General features: G+C 41.7%; 1 protein-coding gene across 15 annotated transcripts in view; it reads right to left on the bottom strand.

Moving 5' to 3' along the window:
• Window positions 1–19213, bottom strand: part of LOC124307949 (uncharacterized) — a 194043-nt gene that overhangs the window by 127238 nt on the left and 47592 nt on the right. For all 15 annotated transcript variants that reach the window (XM_046770180.1, XM_046770189.1, XM_046770181.1 and 12 more), the window contains one exon: window positions 6733–6920. In XM_046770180.1, coding sequence (XP_046626136.1) covers window positions 6733–6920 — 188 coding nt within the window. The remainder of the gene's footprint in view (window positions 1–6732; window positions 6921–19213) is intronic.

Here is a 19213-nt window from a genome sequence, read left to right as displayed (position 1 = left end):
CGGTATTATTTTATTATTTATGGTTTGAATTTCCCGTTTCGCGCGGTTCTGTGACGTTTTTCCGATTCCCCGGGATTAAGTTACCGCGAAGCGCTGAATTAAAACGCTAATAACAAGCCGGGCGATATTTATTGGGAAGCTTTGCCGCAGCCTGTGGCAAGGGCAGAGAAATTTTCTCTCCTCTCCTCTCCTCTCCTCGCCTAGCCCTCCGTGCAGGTAAACGTGCAGGTTGCAGGGCAACCCCAACCTCTCCGCCTCTCCCTGACCAGGTTTCCCATTGTTTTCGCCACAACGTTCCGTACACATTTTTACGAGGACGATTTCGAGCTTACAACCTCGCGGTTCGGCCAGAAATAAGCTCGCGAGCACGCCGCGGGTGGATTTAAGCGATTTTTCGCGAGACAATGGCCAATGGTAATACGCCAGGGTCAGTGGTAAAACGGCGTGTAAATTTTTGGTATTTACACGACCCAGCGGCGCATCCCGAAGGAAGGAAACCCTCCAACTCCTGATTCTCCACCATGGTAAAACGTCAGCTTTAACCCTCCTCAACCCTCCGCGCCGTGCATTCGAGCTGTATCATCACGGATGTAGTAGCCGGTCAGAAGTGCTCCTGCGGCACGCAACACATGCATATGCATGTCCATGTATTATTTATGAACGTATCTCGCGCACTCTCGATGCATGCAGCAATTTTTTCAAAGACGTTAAACGCGATCCAGCGCCTCGCCTTTGTTATTCGCGGATCCGAATTTTCCCGCGTCATCGAGAATTTCCCAACCGCGAAAGGAACTTTCTTTTTATTCCCCTGGTAATATTTGTTGGAAATAAATCGTTTCACACGTGGAAGCACGAACCTCTCCCACTTTTCATAACAGCTAGTTCGGCTCCTCGGTGAGCAGCCGCGTCATATATTTCGTTTTACGATGAATCAGATGACGTGTAACAGGTGAATATTATATCGTTGCGGAAAAATGAAATAGAAATCATGGCGAATAGGTGGATCAAGTACACGAGGAAACCACGCAGGTAAAAGGTATCACGAGGCTGAACCGATGACAGTGTGGTTGGGCCGGCTCTTGGAACGTGTTACAAGTTGTTTACACGAAGCTGGTATCGACAAATGGAATCCCCTCGGTGAAATCAGCATCGGTTTGTTCATAAATCACGTATAGAAATCCGAAAATTACACAACTTTCGTCGTGCACACGTCACTGGCTCGGGAGAGAAACAGAGCGAGGGGTTGAAAAAAAAAAAAAAAGAAGCGATAAAAAAGCAACAAAAAATTGCAAGAACACCGCGTCTCGATAAATCCACATATCGTATATCCTACGTACATTTTTCGAACCCATGCATGGTTATCGCCTTAAAGTTTTACCGCAACGCCTCGGCGAAACAAGAAAGACAAGGTTTTTAATTCTCGTCAAAATTCTGTCAAATATTTGAAACCAAACAGCGGAAAATTACCATGCTGACCCGAGAAGATACGTACGGATCGAGGGGCGCAGTATAATATACCTACAATACACTTCAACACTTGAGAGAAGAAAGCGGGCAAAAAATAGAAAAAAGAAACAAGAGAACGGGTGAAGAGAAAAAAGATTCGAAAAGCCTCGATAAGCTCTTGAAAGGCGTACCGTTGCGGCTACTACCTCGCAACGTTTCATGGAATGAAAGGTTTTTCATCAGATTATTTCTAACCTTTCAGATCTTTCGTTCGATATCGTTCTCAGTTGCAACCCCGGTTTACGTCAATGGGTAAAATTGTATGTATACCAAGTGCACGGATAGCCGATTCGACATATACGATGTATACTTGTGCGATACATACCCATGGACATGTGTTTAGGCATGTCACCGTATGTCGCACCCTGCGGTGAGATACGTCTTTGCAGAAAGTTTCGCTCTTATCTAAACTTCCGGTGCAGTCCTCTGATAGCTGTGGATGCCGTGCGAATTGGCCTGTGTATATGTGGATCTATTCGAGCATGTAAGACTACATACCTTCAATATATACCTAATAGTCATTGTTTTTTGCCTATGTCATATGTGATACGTGCTCCGTCGAGTGGGCAGGAAAGATTGAAGCGGGCGCTCTCCGCGCGATTCTTCAAATTGATCCATTCTCAAACCGATCGCAAAGAGAGATAATATTTACATAACGATATTACAAAGCTAGAAAACAAAACAAAACAAAAGAAAAAATTAAATAAATAAATGACGACGAATTTCATTCTATTTAAATATCAATTTAGCCAAACTTTTGTTTCACTCAAAGACTAAAAGTTCAATTTTGCAAACATTTTTTACATCATCGATAAATTGCGTCGCAGAAACTAAAACTGCTGTTTCCACGTACCTGAGCGAAATTAAAGTTCGCAAACAATTTTTATTTGTTTTTAATTGAATTTTTTCCCTTGTCTCGCTCTCTCTCTTGTAATCGGTGAGTGTGACGTTTGAAGATAAGAAAGCTTTTCATCCTCGCCTTGATTCTTATTTCCATACATTTTTAATCTACTCCTTACAGTACTTTTTTCCGCAACAATTCCTTGGACGAGTTTTGTGATTATCATGAGGAAAGAAGCGCTGAAGATAATGCAGAAAAACATTTCCTCGGAACTGGCTAACTGCGTTATGCGTACAAGCTTTCGAGTAGTAATAACATCACATCCAGCTTCTACGGTTATATCGGATTGCTCATTAGGTACACGATACTGTGTAATCAACAAATCCAACAACCGAGCATGAATTTCGGAGAAGTTGTTTCCAAATCACCGTTACACAATGCGATTCGTAGTATCGCGAAATTCAAGCGCGTTGTTAAGAAATGGCATGTAGACATGCACAAAAAAAACAAAATAATCTACAAGCATAAAATACATTGTTACATATTAAAAATATCCGCTTACACCTCGATGAAAATTCATTCACCGATTTTCAACGACGCGTATAGCGATGGTCTCGTTTTCACTTTCCATTGAACCAACACCCCGAAACCGGACAACGAAGATAAGGGATTTTTTTCAACGGCTTACAAAAGTCCAGCCTCCTACCAACATATCACCAAGGGTATATTCCCAAGCTTTTTTATACACTTGACAGATGACTCGGTCAAATGTGTCTAGCCCCATTCGGATTTGCAGAAATATTGAAAAAAAAGTACGCGTCCACCAGCGTACTACACAAAGAGATACGAGACTTGATATTTTTTTGCTGATTTTTCTTTTTTTCAATTTATATTCATAAATATATATAAATGTATATGTATAATTTTTTGTCGAACCTTCGAATACCCAGCTATGCTTGAAATTTGTGGAAAAACGTTGTGTGATCAGAGCGGCGAGGACGAGACGCTTGATATTAATAAGGGCAATCACAGCGTTAAACGCCTCGAGATATCAATTAGCGAGAAGCCATAGCGTCACTATGAGAGCCACGACTATACCCGGCTTATCTCAGGAGGAGAGAAGACTGGCTTAATTCTGGATATCTCGTGCTCGAGAATTTGTGTGCGTTAATGTATATGTATCTAATATGTACAACGTACATACTCGGGTATACCTATATTACGTACACGTAAGCACCTTGGTAAAACGAAGAGCAATTATTTTCGAACGAAATACCGCAGAAAGATAACCAAATAATACGTCTGTAGTTAAGCACTGTTTCTTTTTTTCCAATGAAATAATTCATACCGTCTAAAAGCTGAGTAGGTGTACTTATATTTAGTAAAATTATGCAAACGCGTATCGCATAGAAAATAATGCTGTAAGTTATTGTACAAAAAGCATTCGCAAAGTGGAAAAAAAAAATCGTTTCATTCCAAGCGTATAATAAGTGGAGAATTATCGACAAAATTCTGTTACATCCGAATGAATAAACAACCTCTGTGCAAAGTGAACAAAATCAAAAAGGGGTGAGCCGAAGCACAAAGCACGATTAGACTCGAGGATATAAAGAACAAACGGTTTTAAAACAATTAAACAATTTATCCACACTATCGATGCGTCGCGAGAATTGCTTGGTTTTCGCTATCTGAGACGTTAACTAGTAAATTATATGGCCCTTAGATAATTCGATTGGGTAATTTCGCGGTCAAACAAGTCATACTCAATGATTTGTGAGTCACCGCGACAGATAAAGTGTTGAATCGTTGTCTATTCCCCCCCTTGCCGAGAAAAGTGCAGACCCTCGGCAAGCCCGTTCACCCCCCGCGTCGGCGTCGATATACCCTCGGGATCTCCCGAGGATGATGTAATAAGTGCCTGCATTTTTCTCCTCTCCGACGTTCTGTACCGTAGGCATACCCGACGGTGATACGTTTCATATATAACCAACGAATGAATTATACATGACCGGAATGCCCTGTATCTACGTTATACCTACATACCTATGCATAGAGGCACGTACGTAGGTACATGATATTCAACAGCGAGATACACCAGCCCTCGCAAACTCCGAAGCTTTCGCCGCGTGCATGCAGATCGTAAATTTGGCGTGAAAAAAAATTTTTATTTTGTTTTTTATTCATATGTCGGATAACGGCCGATCGTCACTTGCAAACTTTGTACTTTTTTTTATATCTTTTATTTAACAAGAAGAGTCTGAACTACGATTAACAGAAAATTCAAGAGAGATTCAATGTTCAATTTTAGAAAGACACGTCAATCCGATCGAAGATTCTCTTCGTGACGGATCTTCGTTCTTCTTTTTATAAAAGCAACTCTCTCCGGAATAAAAGAAGAGAGCAACGACAACCACGACTCACACCTTTCATTTCTTGTTACAAACTGTACAATATGCAGGTATTCTTTACAACAATGAATTTTTATAGACAAATAAAGACACGCGGCGGTGGGTGGCATACAAGAATCGCATCGCAACGGACGAGACTTGTAACAAGAACGAGATATCGATGTTTTTGAAATTGTTTCTTTCTTTCTTCTTCATCAGTCGATGCATCGTTCCGCAACGATGATTCCCAGTCGCAAACGCGACGCAAGCGGTGAAGAACCCTCCGCAACAACCACTCGGTGTTCTCAAATTCGCACCTTTGATTAAAAACTGATCAAAGCACGGCCGACTGTGCTTCAGCAATGGCGGGGCGGAGAGCGGCGCGTGCTGCGGGAATGGGAAGGCCGACGTTTTTTCAATCCCTCACTCTTCACGTCAACCGGAATGTTTTGCAATTCTCGGGAAGGGTGAAAAGGGCGACGGAGAGAAAACGCGGAGAGCAGGCAGGTGTACGGAAGATAAAAATAGTTCAATTTTATTAAATCCCTACGCACACGCATATTATTATACGAGGGGAACATTTTACTCGTTTATCGAACTTTCGAATGAAAATTCAACATTTTTTCTTTCCTTTTTAAGCATTCCTTCAAACTTGTAAGCACCTACTGTGCACGTATAAAGCTGTACATGAAAAATAGAGTGAAAATTGAGACACTCGTATACGCTTTCTTTTTTTTTTTTTTGTATGGTATTTCACACCTGACCGACGATTTAAGGGATGCGGAATAAGAAAGGGGAGTGACTCGACTTACACCCTTTTTTTTCATAGATTGGCAAAAAATCTCATTTCACCGTCTCTGCATATATTACGCACGAATAATTGCATTACAATGTTCTAAATTTTTTGTACGTTCTCATAATTTTCTAACACATATCTTCAAACCAGACATAACCAACTTAATCTTCGTTTGTCCTTCATTCTTTAATTATTCAATTCAACTTCAAACCTACGGTTCGAATTTCCAGCATTTTACTTCTCCTTCCAATGGGGTGAATTATATTTAATAAAGACCCGACAAACTTTCTGACACTTTTCTCAGCCCTGCATATTATGCTTTGGCCTCTCTTCAAAAAGTTTACGCTAAGTATAAGCAGGGATGGGTAAGATTGCGCGTTTACGAAAAGTTTTTCCTCGGTACAGAAATTTAACTTGAAAATATATAATATAATTCGCGTTATTCTAGTGTTGTTCTCGGCGCCGTCGCCTCAGCATTTTCTATCCACTTTCTCTCTCTCTCTCTCTTTCTCTCTCCTCTCTTTCCTTGTCCCTCTCATTTTTTATCAGCTTGTTACACCGCTGCATCTGACATCACGCATAGCAAAACTAGCTTCGAATAGTCGCGGTGCGAAAATAATGAAAAAGAAAGAAAACAGTTCAAGACAAAAGATGCAAGGTGTGATATGAAATAATGTAAAGCGAATCGCGAGTGGTTGCATAATGCAGTGGGGAAAAAATGTGATAAGAAAAAAAATACGGCAAGAACTGCCATATAGCTACACGCGCACCACACGCCGTATAAATAATACGGTACAGAGGAGAAAGGATATTTAATTGAATTTCTAATGAAATGGAATTGTCGCTCAAATCACAGATGTACCCAAATTACCACGCGTTACGTCCATTCTTGCATGGGATCCGCAACAACGTTGCTTTGCGTAACCGCAAACGCACGCTTACGTAAGTCGTTCAGAGTTACCGAAACCCGGTAGCTATAATACGATTCAATTTTCACCCAGCAATTGCAAATTGTACTTAATCGAATTTCATCATCAACAATGTCGCAATTTTCTCTTCTTTCGCCATACATCGTCTGGCTAAAATTCGATCGTAACAACGCGAAATGGCAAACAAAGTAGGTAGGTATAAAATATGATTGAAGGAATAAAGGGGGGAAAAATATTTAAAAAAAAAAAAAAACAACAACAAAATGCGCTCACCACTTTGTCGCCGAGATTTCTAACTCGACAGGGCAGATAAACGGTTTGTCCTTCCAACGCGCTGACGGCCGGAGCCGTGGGTTCAAACACTGGCAAATCATTATCACCATGTTCACCGACGTCTGATAAGCTTGTGAAATTTCTTCCTCTGAAGCTATCGGATGTCGTGCCTCGAGGATAAACGGGACCTAAAATAATAATAGCCAGTGTAAGTTCTCCGCTTTGTAATTAACAGACACATATATCGAATAAAATTTCATTTGTCCAAGGCATCATACAAATAAGTCAATCAAACTCCTGAAAATTTCAAAGAATCGATGCAGAGACTTTTGGATTCAAAACCGAAAAATCCGTCTGAAAGCTCTTAGGCGGTAAATGTCCTCTTAATTTTTGGTCAACCTGCGGTAGTTTCATCGGTGCTCGATCCCTTAACCCGAAAAGATAAAACCCGTATACACGCCGACTCGATGACGTTATACAAATGACAACTCCCCTCCGCATCGCTGTTGTTTTCCCCCATTTTCCATCGACCTGATTCCTCCCCCCTCATCGCGCGCCACTGTAGCAAAGTCCTGATAGCTCCAGATTAATTAGCAAAAAAGGAAAACAAAAAAAAAATGAAAAACGAGAAGAAAAAGAAATACAAACCGCAATGAGGGAAAGGGGAGTGGAATAAAAACTCTTCACCGTGGAATGAATAGGCAAGTGGAACGCAAAACGCGCGCGTTGTACAAACGACAATCTCGGTATTAACACAAAATTAAACCGGCGCCGCAACCGCCTCTCCGCAAATATACAGTCTGTATCACGCTTTTTGCCTCACACTTTACGCGCGATTGTCACTGCAAGCTGTAGCATCGATGCACACGCATGCAACTCACAGTCTACAAATTCTAATAATTATGCTTTTAGATAATACAAACCACTTGCGGCTAAAGATCGCGTTACGAAGACCGTTGTTGTCTCGAATTTTTATAAATAATTTTCCCTCCTGCTTCTCTTTTTTTATTCTCCCTCGTTTTATTTTTCTTTTTTCTTTTTTCTCCTCCGCGTCTCCGGAAAAAAGGAACATGGCTCGTTATATTTCCAAAAGGTTTTGCGAAGGAAGTAAAACTCGAAGCAATCTTGGAAAGGTGAAATGAAAACAAGGTCGACGAGAGAAGGGGGCGGAGGAGAAAGGTAAAAAGCAGGGAACGGGAATAAGGGAGTCAAAATCGGGATGAACTCTTTCCTTCATACCTATACATGTATATTGTCTATACGACTGTACGTCTAGCTAGTTGCGAGACGGATCGCACGCGGTTCAAAGTTTACACAACAGCATCAAAGACAGAGAAATATCTGTGAGAAAGATCTTGTAATCAAACCGAACCTGCAATCTTCGTACAACTTCGAGCCATCCTAAAATCAACGCGAAATAAAACATAATTTATTACAGATGCAGGTCCGTATTGCGAGGAGTCAGGGAGTCGACACTTTCGTGGCTTTTCGTTCTCGCTGCTTCGACGGTAAAAACCAACCGCAGTGTGAATGATGGGAAGAAAAAAAAAATTAAAAAAAAAAAACCAAGATCAGTTTTACGATACGGTGAAAAAGGCTACGTTTTATAGTCGCTCACGCTCTCGTCCCGTCACGATAGCTCCGGCAGCCGTTTGTCTCGCAGTAGGTTATTACACGGTCATCCTTGTGTATCTCTACTCGGCCATTATAACGCCGGACGAAAACCGATTGTTTCGAGGCGCAGAGCGTGCTGCACTTTGCAGAGTTTTATTCCACCGCCATGCAGTCGTTTGTATTCAAAGTGCGAGTGGTGCAGAGGGATAAGGGAGACTACGCGGTGATCCCTTGGAGTTTGGAGTTAGAGTTTCGAGTACGCGCCTCGAGCACAGGACGCGAGATCCCGAAGGGTGGGAGATGTCATGGGAGGAAACGATTTCCGCGTGTGCCAACCTGCATTGGTCCTTGTTCTTGCCAACTTTTCGGTCGGCTTACGAAATTCAATTGGGCGTGACGAAGATCGTTTTACGTGTACCTCACATCCCCTGTCCGGATTACTTGGTATGAAAACTGAGCCTATATGATTTATAACAGGGAAAAGATTTGCGAGTAAAAACGAAAGCTGCGGCGAAGATGTTTGTTGCGCGACGTACAAAAGAGGGGAAAACAAGAGTCGGTATGAAAATTTTCGATACCATCGTGCGTTGCTGCATCCTGCAGCCATTCGATATCCTTGGTAAAATTTTCTACCTGTAACATATAATGAATAATGAAAGTTGAATGTGGACAACGAGGCGTTCAAACTGCAGCATAATATCGATAAAAATGTATTACACGTGCGGTTGAAATTCGAGCAGCGTTTCCCAGAGTAACTGTTTCGTTCTTGGATAATTCAAGAGGTACAATCGACACTGGGAGTAAATCGAGCGCTCCGCGTGATAAAAATAAGAAAAATATCACAGAATGAAGAAGAAGAAGAAGAAGAAGAAGAAGAAGAAGAAGAGGAAGACGGCGACGAAAAACGAAAAGAGCAAAAAGAAATAAGTTAAGAAGAAAGGGCGACAAAACTCGAGGCGGAGGAATGGCAGAGAGAAAACAACAAACAGGCATCAAGCGCATGTAACTCGTAAGAATTTCCCCACGCTTTATACCCCATATTCCGGGTATTTTGTAGCGCCATCTTCCACATGTTCACGCCTTCAAGCACGCCACATATAAATATAGTACCTACACCTGCCCGTCGCGGGGGCCGCATGCCTTCGCATCCACACACCCCTGTACGTACGATACCTCTGTCTATAACTTAGACGTGCATATACGGCACTCGCGAGTATACCACACCCTTCAACGCATACGTGCTATCCGTAATCCAGAAGATGAGTATAAACATATATGTTACAAGGTGATTCCCCTCCGCACGAAAAAAATATTTATATACGATACATATTTCGCCCAGAGATAAAGTCTCCGCATCTGAGTTACGTATGAGAGGTACCGGAAGAACAAGACAGAGAGGTGAAGAAACCAACAAAAGAGTTGGCTGGATATAGCCAAGTCAGCGACGCATCGAACAGGCAGTCTGGATCTTCCGGTCAGGGAGATTAAAAAACAACGTCGCCTGATCAAGCCCAGCCGCAAAATTGTGCACAATGGCCAAATTTTCGTAGTTACTGCAAGCGTGCCCATCGCAGGAAGATAGGTCCTCAAAGAAATCTCTCTCTCTCTCTCAAATCAAATCAAATCTCAACAGTCTATATACCTACATATAATTTACAGGTAAACTTTGATTCGTTCGTCCTTGATTCAGCGTAGCTAAAACTCTTCCTCCGTGCAATGACTCGCGATTATCCGCGGCGAGTTAAACTGACTTTCGACACGTGTTGCAGGTAAACTTAAGCCAAACAAATTTTATTAAAATTTCTCAACGTTATTTCTGACAACGACGACGGGATATTGCGATACCTATAAACGATAAGATTCGTATTGCATTTGGTGAGAAAATTCCTCTGCTGTAGACAAATCAAATACCCTCGGCTGCACGATGATCAGGTGTTCTAACGTGCTGATTAAGTTTGCCGGACGATGAACCAGCGCCGGTATCGCTGTATCGGCTCAGCGCTTGCTTTGATAAAGTACACACCACGCGTGCAAATTCAAGCAGCGTGTGCAGCCTCCCACCACTTTCAAAGTACTATTATCAGTCGCTATTGTACCGTGACGGCATCTCGCGTCAGTCAGTTTACGTTTCCGCGCACCACGCATCCTCACCCACGCAGGCGGCAGACATTCCCCCAACCATCTCTCTCACTCTTCCTCTCTCGACAATTTTCACAAAGAGAGGTGTAAGCCTTGTTCCCTACCTTCCCGACGCGATGAACTACGTCCCGGTTCCTCACGTCGTAATGAAACTATAATACTACCCATAGGTATGTGTAGGAATAAACGCGTGAACCGAAAGGGGAGGCTGCACGCGATGAGAAACGGAAGAGAGGAAGTGAACAGAGCAACGGGTGAAACAAAAGAGGAACGAATATATACCGTACACGCAGCGAAACGACCGACGGAACAGAAATGATAAGTTTCGGTGTAGTTGTGTACGTATAACGTGAATACGCATACATTGTACACATACGTATAATACGTAACACCGGTACACAATTTCGCCCAACATTTGTTTTTCTTTTTTTTTTTTTCGTTTTTTTTTATCATTGTTTATTCTCGTTTTTATCTTCTTCATTCATTCGTTTTTGCAATTTTTGTTTTTTGCTCACTGCAAAATTTTCACCATCGCGGAAAAGTAATTCGCGGTGAGGAACTTTCCTCGTATAAATGTAGGAGGAATGGCAAAACGCCCCTGTAGAATAATACTGCAGAATACGTATACTGTACGCTTCTTCTAAGTTCAGGTTTGTACAAAGACAGTCCGGGCTCTACGTCATATCCTGTGGAGACTGTGGCGGGGTGCCGGAGATTGTAAAATGCAAAGAGAGGGAAAGAGAGAGAGAGAGAGAGAGAGAGAGAGAGAGGGAGAGTAAGAGAGTGCCGCAACTGCACAGGGACAAATCTTCGTTACGACCGACGCACATATACGACATACATAGATATCGCATTGCTTGTACACTTCTACACAGAAATGTATACATGCCTAGGCGAGGCAAAACCGCGGCGGGCGGCGGCGAGGAAACGGGACAGAAAACATCTCGAAATAACGCAATAAGAGAAATACCATAGCTTCGACATGTGGCTCGTTCTCCCTGGCGCCAACGGTCCTTTTCCCATTCCTGCAGCTATACGTGTATAACCCGAAACTAATTTTACTGGGAACTACAAACAAACAATTCCCGCCCGCCATGCATCGACTGTTCCTCTACTACACGTACGTATCCATACGACGCTGTACGAACGACCAACCAGCACCACCTTAAACCACCGTCGTGCCTGCATCGCGTTATAATTTACTTTTCCGCTGAAATTCCCTGCGATTCGCATATTTTTTTAATTTTACGTTTCTCCTTTCTTTTTTTTTTTTTCTTCTTCTCTTTTGTATTTTGTTTTTTGTTTTTTGCTCTTTGTGACGCTTCCTCCGCTTCCGTTTATTTTCTGCTCCTTATTTCCGCGCAGAGCTTTCATGTAAATACGTACATACCGCTAACAAGTGTGAAAGTTTCTTCGAAAGTTTACACAATTTTTCAAACGCTTGTGAGACGCCGCGTACCGGCAAAATATGTATATAAACTAGATAGCGAGTGCACACCCATCGTTAAAATACGATGTGGAATTGTCGGTGCAGGGAAAAGATTTTACACAATTTTTCTCCCGTTTCGTAATCTGCCGCCTGCAGAAATATTACTACTCTGCCTCCATACCGCGTTCACGAACGGCAAGCTGCTTTGTAATATGGTTTGAGAGTTGGCACCCGCGTCCAAAAACATTTAAAAAAAAAAAGAAAAATGATAAACAAAAACTTTCACCATCTAAGATCAAAAATCTCTTTTCCTTAATTCCTTATTCGATATCTCGTTGCAAACGCGAAACACGTAGGTCGAAGCACGGACAAGAGCAAAGAAACTGCAGGGGCTTAAACGTTGGACACTAAATTCTACGGTCGAACGGAGATTCTGAAACGTATATTATACGCAGCCACTGCTCGTCCCTCGTCCCGTATTAACAGGGGAAACACATGCCACATGACATTATAACCTCGGTTAATGCTTCCTGAATCCATTGCCCGTGATTCTATAATTATTCACAATTTCTTTTCTTTTTTTCTCATTTTTTTTCCCCCACTGCAACGGCACTGCCAGCATCGCGTGGTATCACAGTTTTCATCGTGACCTGCAACCGTTGCAGGATGTCGACAAGGGAGCAGTTCCTGCCACTGATGCGAGATAATGCACTGTAATACGACTTTACACTAGCTGCTGCATTTGTTTATTCTCTCAGAAGCTTTACGGGTTATTCACACATCGTATATACATGTAAAACAAGTATATTTTCCCTAACAAAAATGCAATGCTCTAGCGCAAAAGTCGATTTAAAACCACTCTCGACTGAACATTGACTAAAACCGTTGAAAGATTTGTTTTTCCTCCTTCTTTTTATACAGATTGTATTTTTTCTTGAGTAATCAAAGTCATTTTTATTCTCCGACGAGTATTTTAACGGATTTGAATTTCAAAACTACGAGATGTATCGATGAAGATCGAAAATAAAGAAAAATAAAAACCAGCGAGTTCGAGAAAACGTTGACGTAGATATTACGAATTTTTGCACACGTTGTAACAACTCGGAAGCCGATAATACGGATAAATCCAACGCGTGCGGCAAAGGAGAAGCGTTTTTCGGTACGATTCGGTGAGAAGAAGAAGAAATAAAAAGTATGTTAGAATCTGCAGATCCATTACCTTGGCGATAGGGCGACGCGGCGACAGGCGCGCGAGCACCGCTTGTCGACATCCCGATAATCACAAAATTCCGAAAAACCAATTTCCCCGAGAACACGGACTTTTTACGCCGCCACATAGGTACATACCTATACATCTGTCAGGTGTACACATGCTTCGACACGTATGTACACACCTCGCGTGGCAGTTAGACTTGTAGAGTATACGGACATCACCGATATGTATAGTTGTACATATGTGTATAGTGTATACATAGTTGCCTATATTTAGCCGTAACGTGACGGAAAAAGCATGGAAAATTTATTTGTGTCATAAGTTGAAATTGAAGACAGTGACTATACATCCAATTATAAATTATATAATATAAATATAATTGAATATAATATAAATTCAAATATCGGCAATATATATTATATAATATGGATATATATTCCCGATCCGAAAGCTTCAAGATTCTAACTATTATTTCTTATATTACAGCTGTTATTCTCAGTGATTGAAGGTACCGAAAAAAAGAATCAGCGATCATATTATCAGAAACTTGAATCCCGGATAAAATCGTAAAAATTCTGAAATCATGGCAAGTCTCCAATTGGATAAATAAGGTGAAAAAAAAAACTAATAAAATAAGGAGGACAGTTTTAGACGATGAATAATACTCGGGGTAACGATTAGCGGGGCTCCAAAGGGTCGCAGGTTGAATAGCTCGTGCGATTCGCTGGTGTGAGAGTGTCGCAGCTTATACCTAATTGTAAGCCCGCCCCGGCATAGGTATAAACGTATCGAACAGATGTCCGTTAAACACGTCTTGAAGCAGTGAAGGTGCCTAACTTAAAATACCATCAGGGGGTCTGTTTAAATTAGACGTGTTGTGATCGGTTTAAATTAGACGGCCGCGCCGCGCGTGCCGTTTCTACCTACATGCAAGTGTTACGTATACCGACTCTGAGAGCTCGGAGGATCGGAAGATCCGGATTCCCTTGGATCGTGAAGGGGTGAAAAAAAGGAAACGGGCGGCGTGAATGGGCCAAGACGGCGGTGCTGATTGGAAGAAGTGGTAGAGAGAGAGGAAAGGGAAGAGGAAGAGGAAGAAAAAAAATAAAGAGAAACAGGGGTGAAAGAAGCGGGAAATCAAAAGCGAAGAGAGCTAAAGTCGGACAACCCGCGCACCTAAATCAAAGAGAACTGCGGTAAGAGCAGCGAGGCGATCGGCTATATCGGTAACAAACCTTGCCCCCCTTCGCCTTCCCCTCCCACCAACAGCATCCGCGTATTCCTCTATTCATAGACAAACTGTTTACATAGCAATCCTCGAATCGTTTCCGCACTGATTGAAATATGGTCTTGAAAGTTTCTGTTTTTTATTCTTTTTTCTACTTTCATTTCCTCCTACCCTTTTCATTCTATCCTTATACTCCTTCTCGCCAGGGAAACGCCGTAAATGACCGTAAATACACCACTTACACGTATACGCGTTCAGAATGTTTCTAAAAACGGAACCGCTGCATTGCGCTGCAGTTGGACTCTTGGTTCTTGGCTTCGTTTTATTCTTTCTTTTACGATTTCTTTTTTTTTTTACTTTTGGTCCATTTTCTTTCTCTACCTATTCGTCACATCTTCCTCACGCGCTAATGAGATATTGCATTGTATGTCACGTGCGGCACAAAATTGAATAAATAAACTTCTCGTTACAGGTTAAAGAATTTGCATTCCAGACGAAAAGTTTCATATAGATTTCTTTTTCGTTTTTCACCTTCAACAATCTCCATTTTATATCCCACCCTTAAAATTTTATCGGAAAAAAAAGGTTTTCAAGCAACTTCCCGCTGAAAAAAGAAGGAAGAAATGTTCACTGCAAAAGCTACAGACAGTCGTGTATTCAAACAAAAACAAATTAATCGAGGAGTTTGCAAACGATTGCGATGCTAACAGGTGTTGAAAAAGGACGACGAGGCGCATCGCCGACATTTTGCATAATGTACATCACGCGTTTATCCTCCGGGCGAAAGTCGTAACTTGAAAATTATTTCTAACATCCCTTTAACAAGAAAGCTCCTATAAACGATATTGAAAGTATAGGTATACGTACGCGCGCCAAGAGGAGTTATAGTGTTTGACTTTACCGTATCAAAGATTAAGTTTTCAATCTCTGCGTCGAATCTAAAGAGGGTAAAGAGAGCCTTGCAGAGTTAAGCTTTCGGTAAGAGAAATTTGCCTATAGAATTTAATAACGAGCTAATTTTACGATGTTGGAAGAGCAAAAACGAGCAACTATTCCACGGCTATTGTACGATACTTTTCATTCGATACATACACCCAATTTCATCACCAATTTATACGGTAGGCAGTTTACCGAACGTTGATGTCAGCGACATTTCAGCCTCTAATTCGAGGCAATGCGTATAATAACTGCGAATAGAGAGAGCGGATAGAACACGCGGAGAACGGTTTGAATCGTTCGAAACAGGGAGAACGCAGCGTCGGGTATAATGGCTGTCTAATTAGTTAATCATAAAGTATATCGTTGGGAGAAATGCGCCACTTTGGTTGATCCACGACAACGAAGCTTTGCCCGAGCGCAAATTTCCCCCATAATATACGATTAATAGGGAATCGCCCTGCTGGCGGAAAGCTTAACGTATAATCGTACCTGACGGCTTTTACCTCAGCGTATATTATAACGTATTCAACACGAACCGAGAGACGACACGAGCTTCCAATGAATATTACAGGGAGATAGTTACACGTGTCGAAACGCGCCGCAACCCTTCGACTTCAAAATGAAAGTCAAGTCTCAAGCTTGCGAATCTTGGTCCTTGGATTTGCAATATATTACATTTTCGCACCTCCGCGCACGATGAGACGAGAGAATGCTGCAGTTTTTTTTTTTTTTATCGGATCACAAATGCACGACGAGTAGTCGTTATTAGGTTAATTTGCCAACCTCCACAATTGCGAACCAGTGATTGGTGTAAAATCGCGCGAACAAATTACTGGAGTAAAGCCTGCAGAATTTGCGCCATTGCGAAATTTGGGCCGCGGTGTAATTATCGTAGTACAACTAGCGATTGACACGCCTCTCATCTCCTCGTCGAGCGTTGAAATATCCATCGATAAAATAAAACCCGTATTGTTCTCACCGAAGATCCGTACTTCAACGATAACTCGAGTAGGGACATATTCGCCAGGCAGCATAAGCCAGCAGGTATACGGTTCTCGAAAATTGTTTGAATCTGGTACATTATGCATAACCGAACAATGAAAGTAGGGTAATTTTGTCGAGAAACGAGTAGATTTAAATGAGACTTCCTGAAAAGCGTTCGTCTCGCGGCAAGAGAGTCACATCCACACGAGTGGCCGCCAAGCGCCGGCAGTTACTCATGCTTAGGACAATTTAGCTTAATTAATTAACCGTGCGTTGTGACGTCGCGGTAATTTATGCTCATAGAATGATTCACTGCACCGCAAACCCTGCAGCCACCAGCTCCAGTTCACGAAGACTCTTCGCTCTTCCACTTCCTCGTTCTCCGGCCAGGCTTTACCTTCCACAATCAACCCCGTGACAAACTTTCACCATCGTCCTTGCACCGCGCGTTGATTCCTCGACTGTTATGTTAATTGTAGAACGAAAAATCAACTCACCAAGCACCGATCAAATCCAACTTTAATTTTAAACCTACCCAATTCATTCTTAAAAAATGGCACCTTATCGTTTAAATATCATTGCCAATAACTTGCGAATGTTGAGATAAGGTGTAATTTAAAAAAAAAATTGTTCAACATCTGAACTAAAGAAAAACCCTCTTCTTTGAACCAATTTCGGAAAACCTCTGGCGGGAGAGGAGCAAAAATAAGGTAAGATAAATTACGAATAAGAGGGCGATAAACGGTGTACATAAGACGTGTCTGGATTTGGCAGGGGTATCGTTTGATAAGAAACCTGGGGTCTGATTATATACGTTTGCACCGTTTTACGTGTCTGACGATGAGAAGGTCTAGTCGTCGAGAAATAGCGGGTGCACAGGCGTAAACGAAAGAGATTGCCTCTGATCGGATCTGTGTAACAGTTTGAAAAAAAATTTCGTTGAAGCAGGAAAAACGCCTGTAATAATTAATCGGTGACGGATAATAAAAGTCAGAATATTTTCCTTCGGAGTTTTTGAGAGATAAACAGATAGATAGATAGATAGACAGAGACAGGCATAAAGACCAACGAAACCGTTTCACCGCGAGTAAATAAAATTTCACGACAATTGCGAGTGTGCGCGGTAAAAATGTGAAATAAAAATTACCACCCCTCCATAGCGTAGCGTGTTTTTCCGCAATAAAAAGCATCGCTCGTCCCCGCCGATGCAATTACTACCCACACTCTAATTACCTGCTACACACAGTTTACACCGTCGGTGCACTTGCATCGTGGGGAGCTGCTGTCAGAGGCCACGATATACGTTCATAACCGAGCCGCCTACAAAGAACCAACAAACACGTACCAAGCCGCGAGCTTGCGGCAGTCCGGTCAAATCAGAGCCGTCATGCGTGCAACGAATGTGTGCAACAATATACGCGCAATCTGTATTATACAGGGCGATTCGAAAACATACGGGGAAAACGGTTCAAAGGTGGATTTGTGGGCCTGAAAAAGTCGCGCCCGATTTTCTACTTCGAATATTACGACGCGTATATGCATACGTGTAACACGGAGTTTCAATGAGCGGGAAAGGTGGAACGATATTTTATCATCTCCGTCGATTCAAAATTGCTGCAAGTTTTCTTGGCGCACATGATCGAAATAAGTTAATCCAGGTGAATCTCCACGATCTTTACACGAGATAATATAAATTTTATAGAGAAATGCATATTATAGAATTGAATTTGAATGACAAAATTGAGAATTTTGCACATGGTCGCGTGAAATTTCATACTTGATTAGCAGTTTTTCCCTGCTGTAGAAATGAAAACATTTTAATTGGTAGAAATTCGATACACGTCATCGATACACTGAACGATAAAATTGTGGAGGCTGGCGAATTGAAATTCAATACCTACCGTTGATTTGAATTTCAAGAAAAACAAATAATAATGAAATTGTAAAGTAGAGCTAAGGTACCGATTTTTCATTTCGTTGTCCGATCGTTTTGTAAATGGTTTAAAGAATATGGTAAATTCGTTTGATTTTGCTTCACGATGGCTTACGTTGGTGGGAAAAACTACTTTTCAGGAATTCGGTGAAAATTTTTTCTTGATAATATTAAACTTACTCAACATCAGTGTAATCTTCAAGAATTAAATACTTAGAAATACTAGGGTGATTTAAAATAAAAAGTCAACATTTACACAGGCTCTATTTTATAATTTTAGTACTTTCTTCCATTAGTATTTTTAGGAAAGTTCTCGTACGGCATACGAATACGTAAATTTAATAAATCCTCAACGTGCAAATAAATATCTCGTATAGATGATTAATTTCCGACTCACCAACCGCCTCAGAAAGAAATTTTTCAAAATTTCGACTTACAAGATATACGACAAACGACGCATATTCACGCTCAGAAATAAATTCGTCTCACTCGAACCTAGGGTATAATATACCTGCGTAAAAATACCCACTGCAGAGCCTCCAGGTATTATATGTTACGGCAAACAGCAGTAACAATATCGGAAGGAAAACCGCCCTGTGAACACAAACGCATAACTACAAAAACGCGGGTAAAACGTTAGTTTACGGGAAAATGTAACACCCGGTATACACGCGGAGTGCGTGCTTTATTTGCGAGCACGAAACCAAAACCAACCTAAGCAAGGTAAACCAGAGCACCGTGAGTAAGGTGGATAAGCTCGCATTGGGTGCAAGAGGAGGTATAAAGCATATAACACCGCTGCTTCGCCTCAAGGCTGCGTTATCGCTCCGTTACTTACATGGCTAACAATCAAACCATAAATCAACGGAACGGGGAAGGAAAAGACCAACTGAAATGCAATGCGGATTCCACAGGACGGACACTGGGATGCTACAAAACAAAAATGATTTGCGATTATCCACCATTGCACTCCCTGTAAAGTTTGTTGAGGTTGAAAGAAAG

This window comes from Neodiprion virginianus, chromosome 6 (assembly GCF_021901495.1).
Source record: "Neodiprion virginianus isolate iyNeoVirg1 chromosome 6, iyNeoVirg1.1, whole genome shotgun sequence".
NCBI classification, from domain to species: domain Eukaryota; kingdom Metazoa; phylum Arthropoda; class Insecta; order Hymenoptera; family Diprionidae; genus Neodiprion; species Neodiprion virginianus.
The sequence above is the reverse complement of the archived record's forward strand: the minus strand, read 5'-3'. Positions and strand labels throughout refer to the sequence as shown.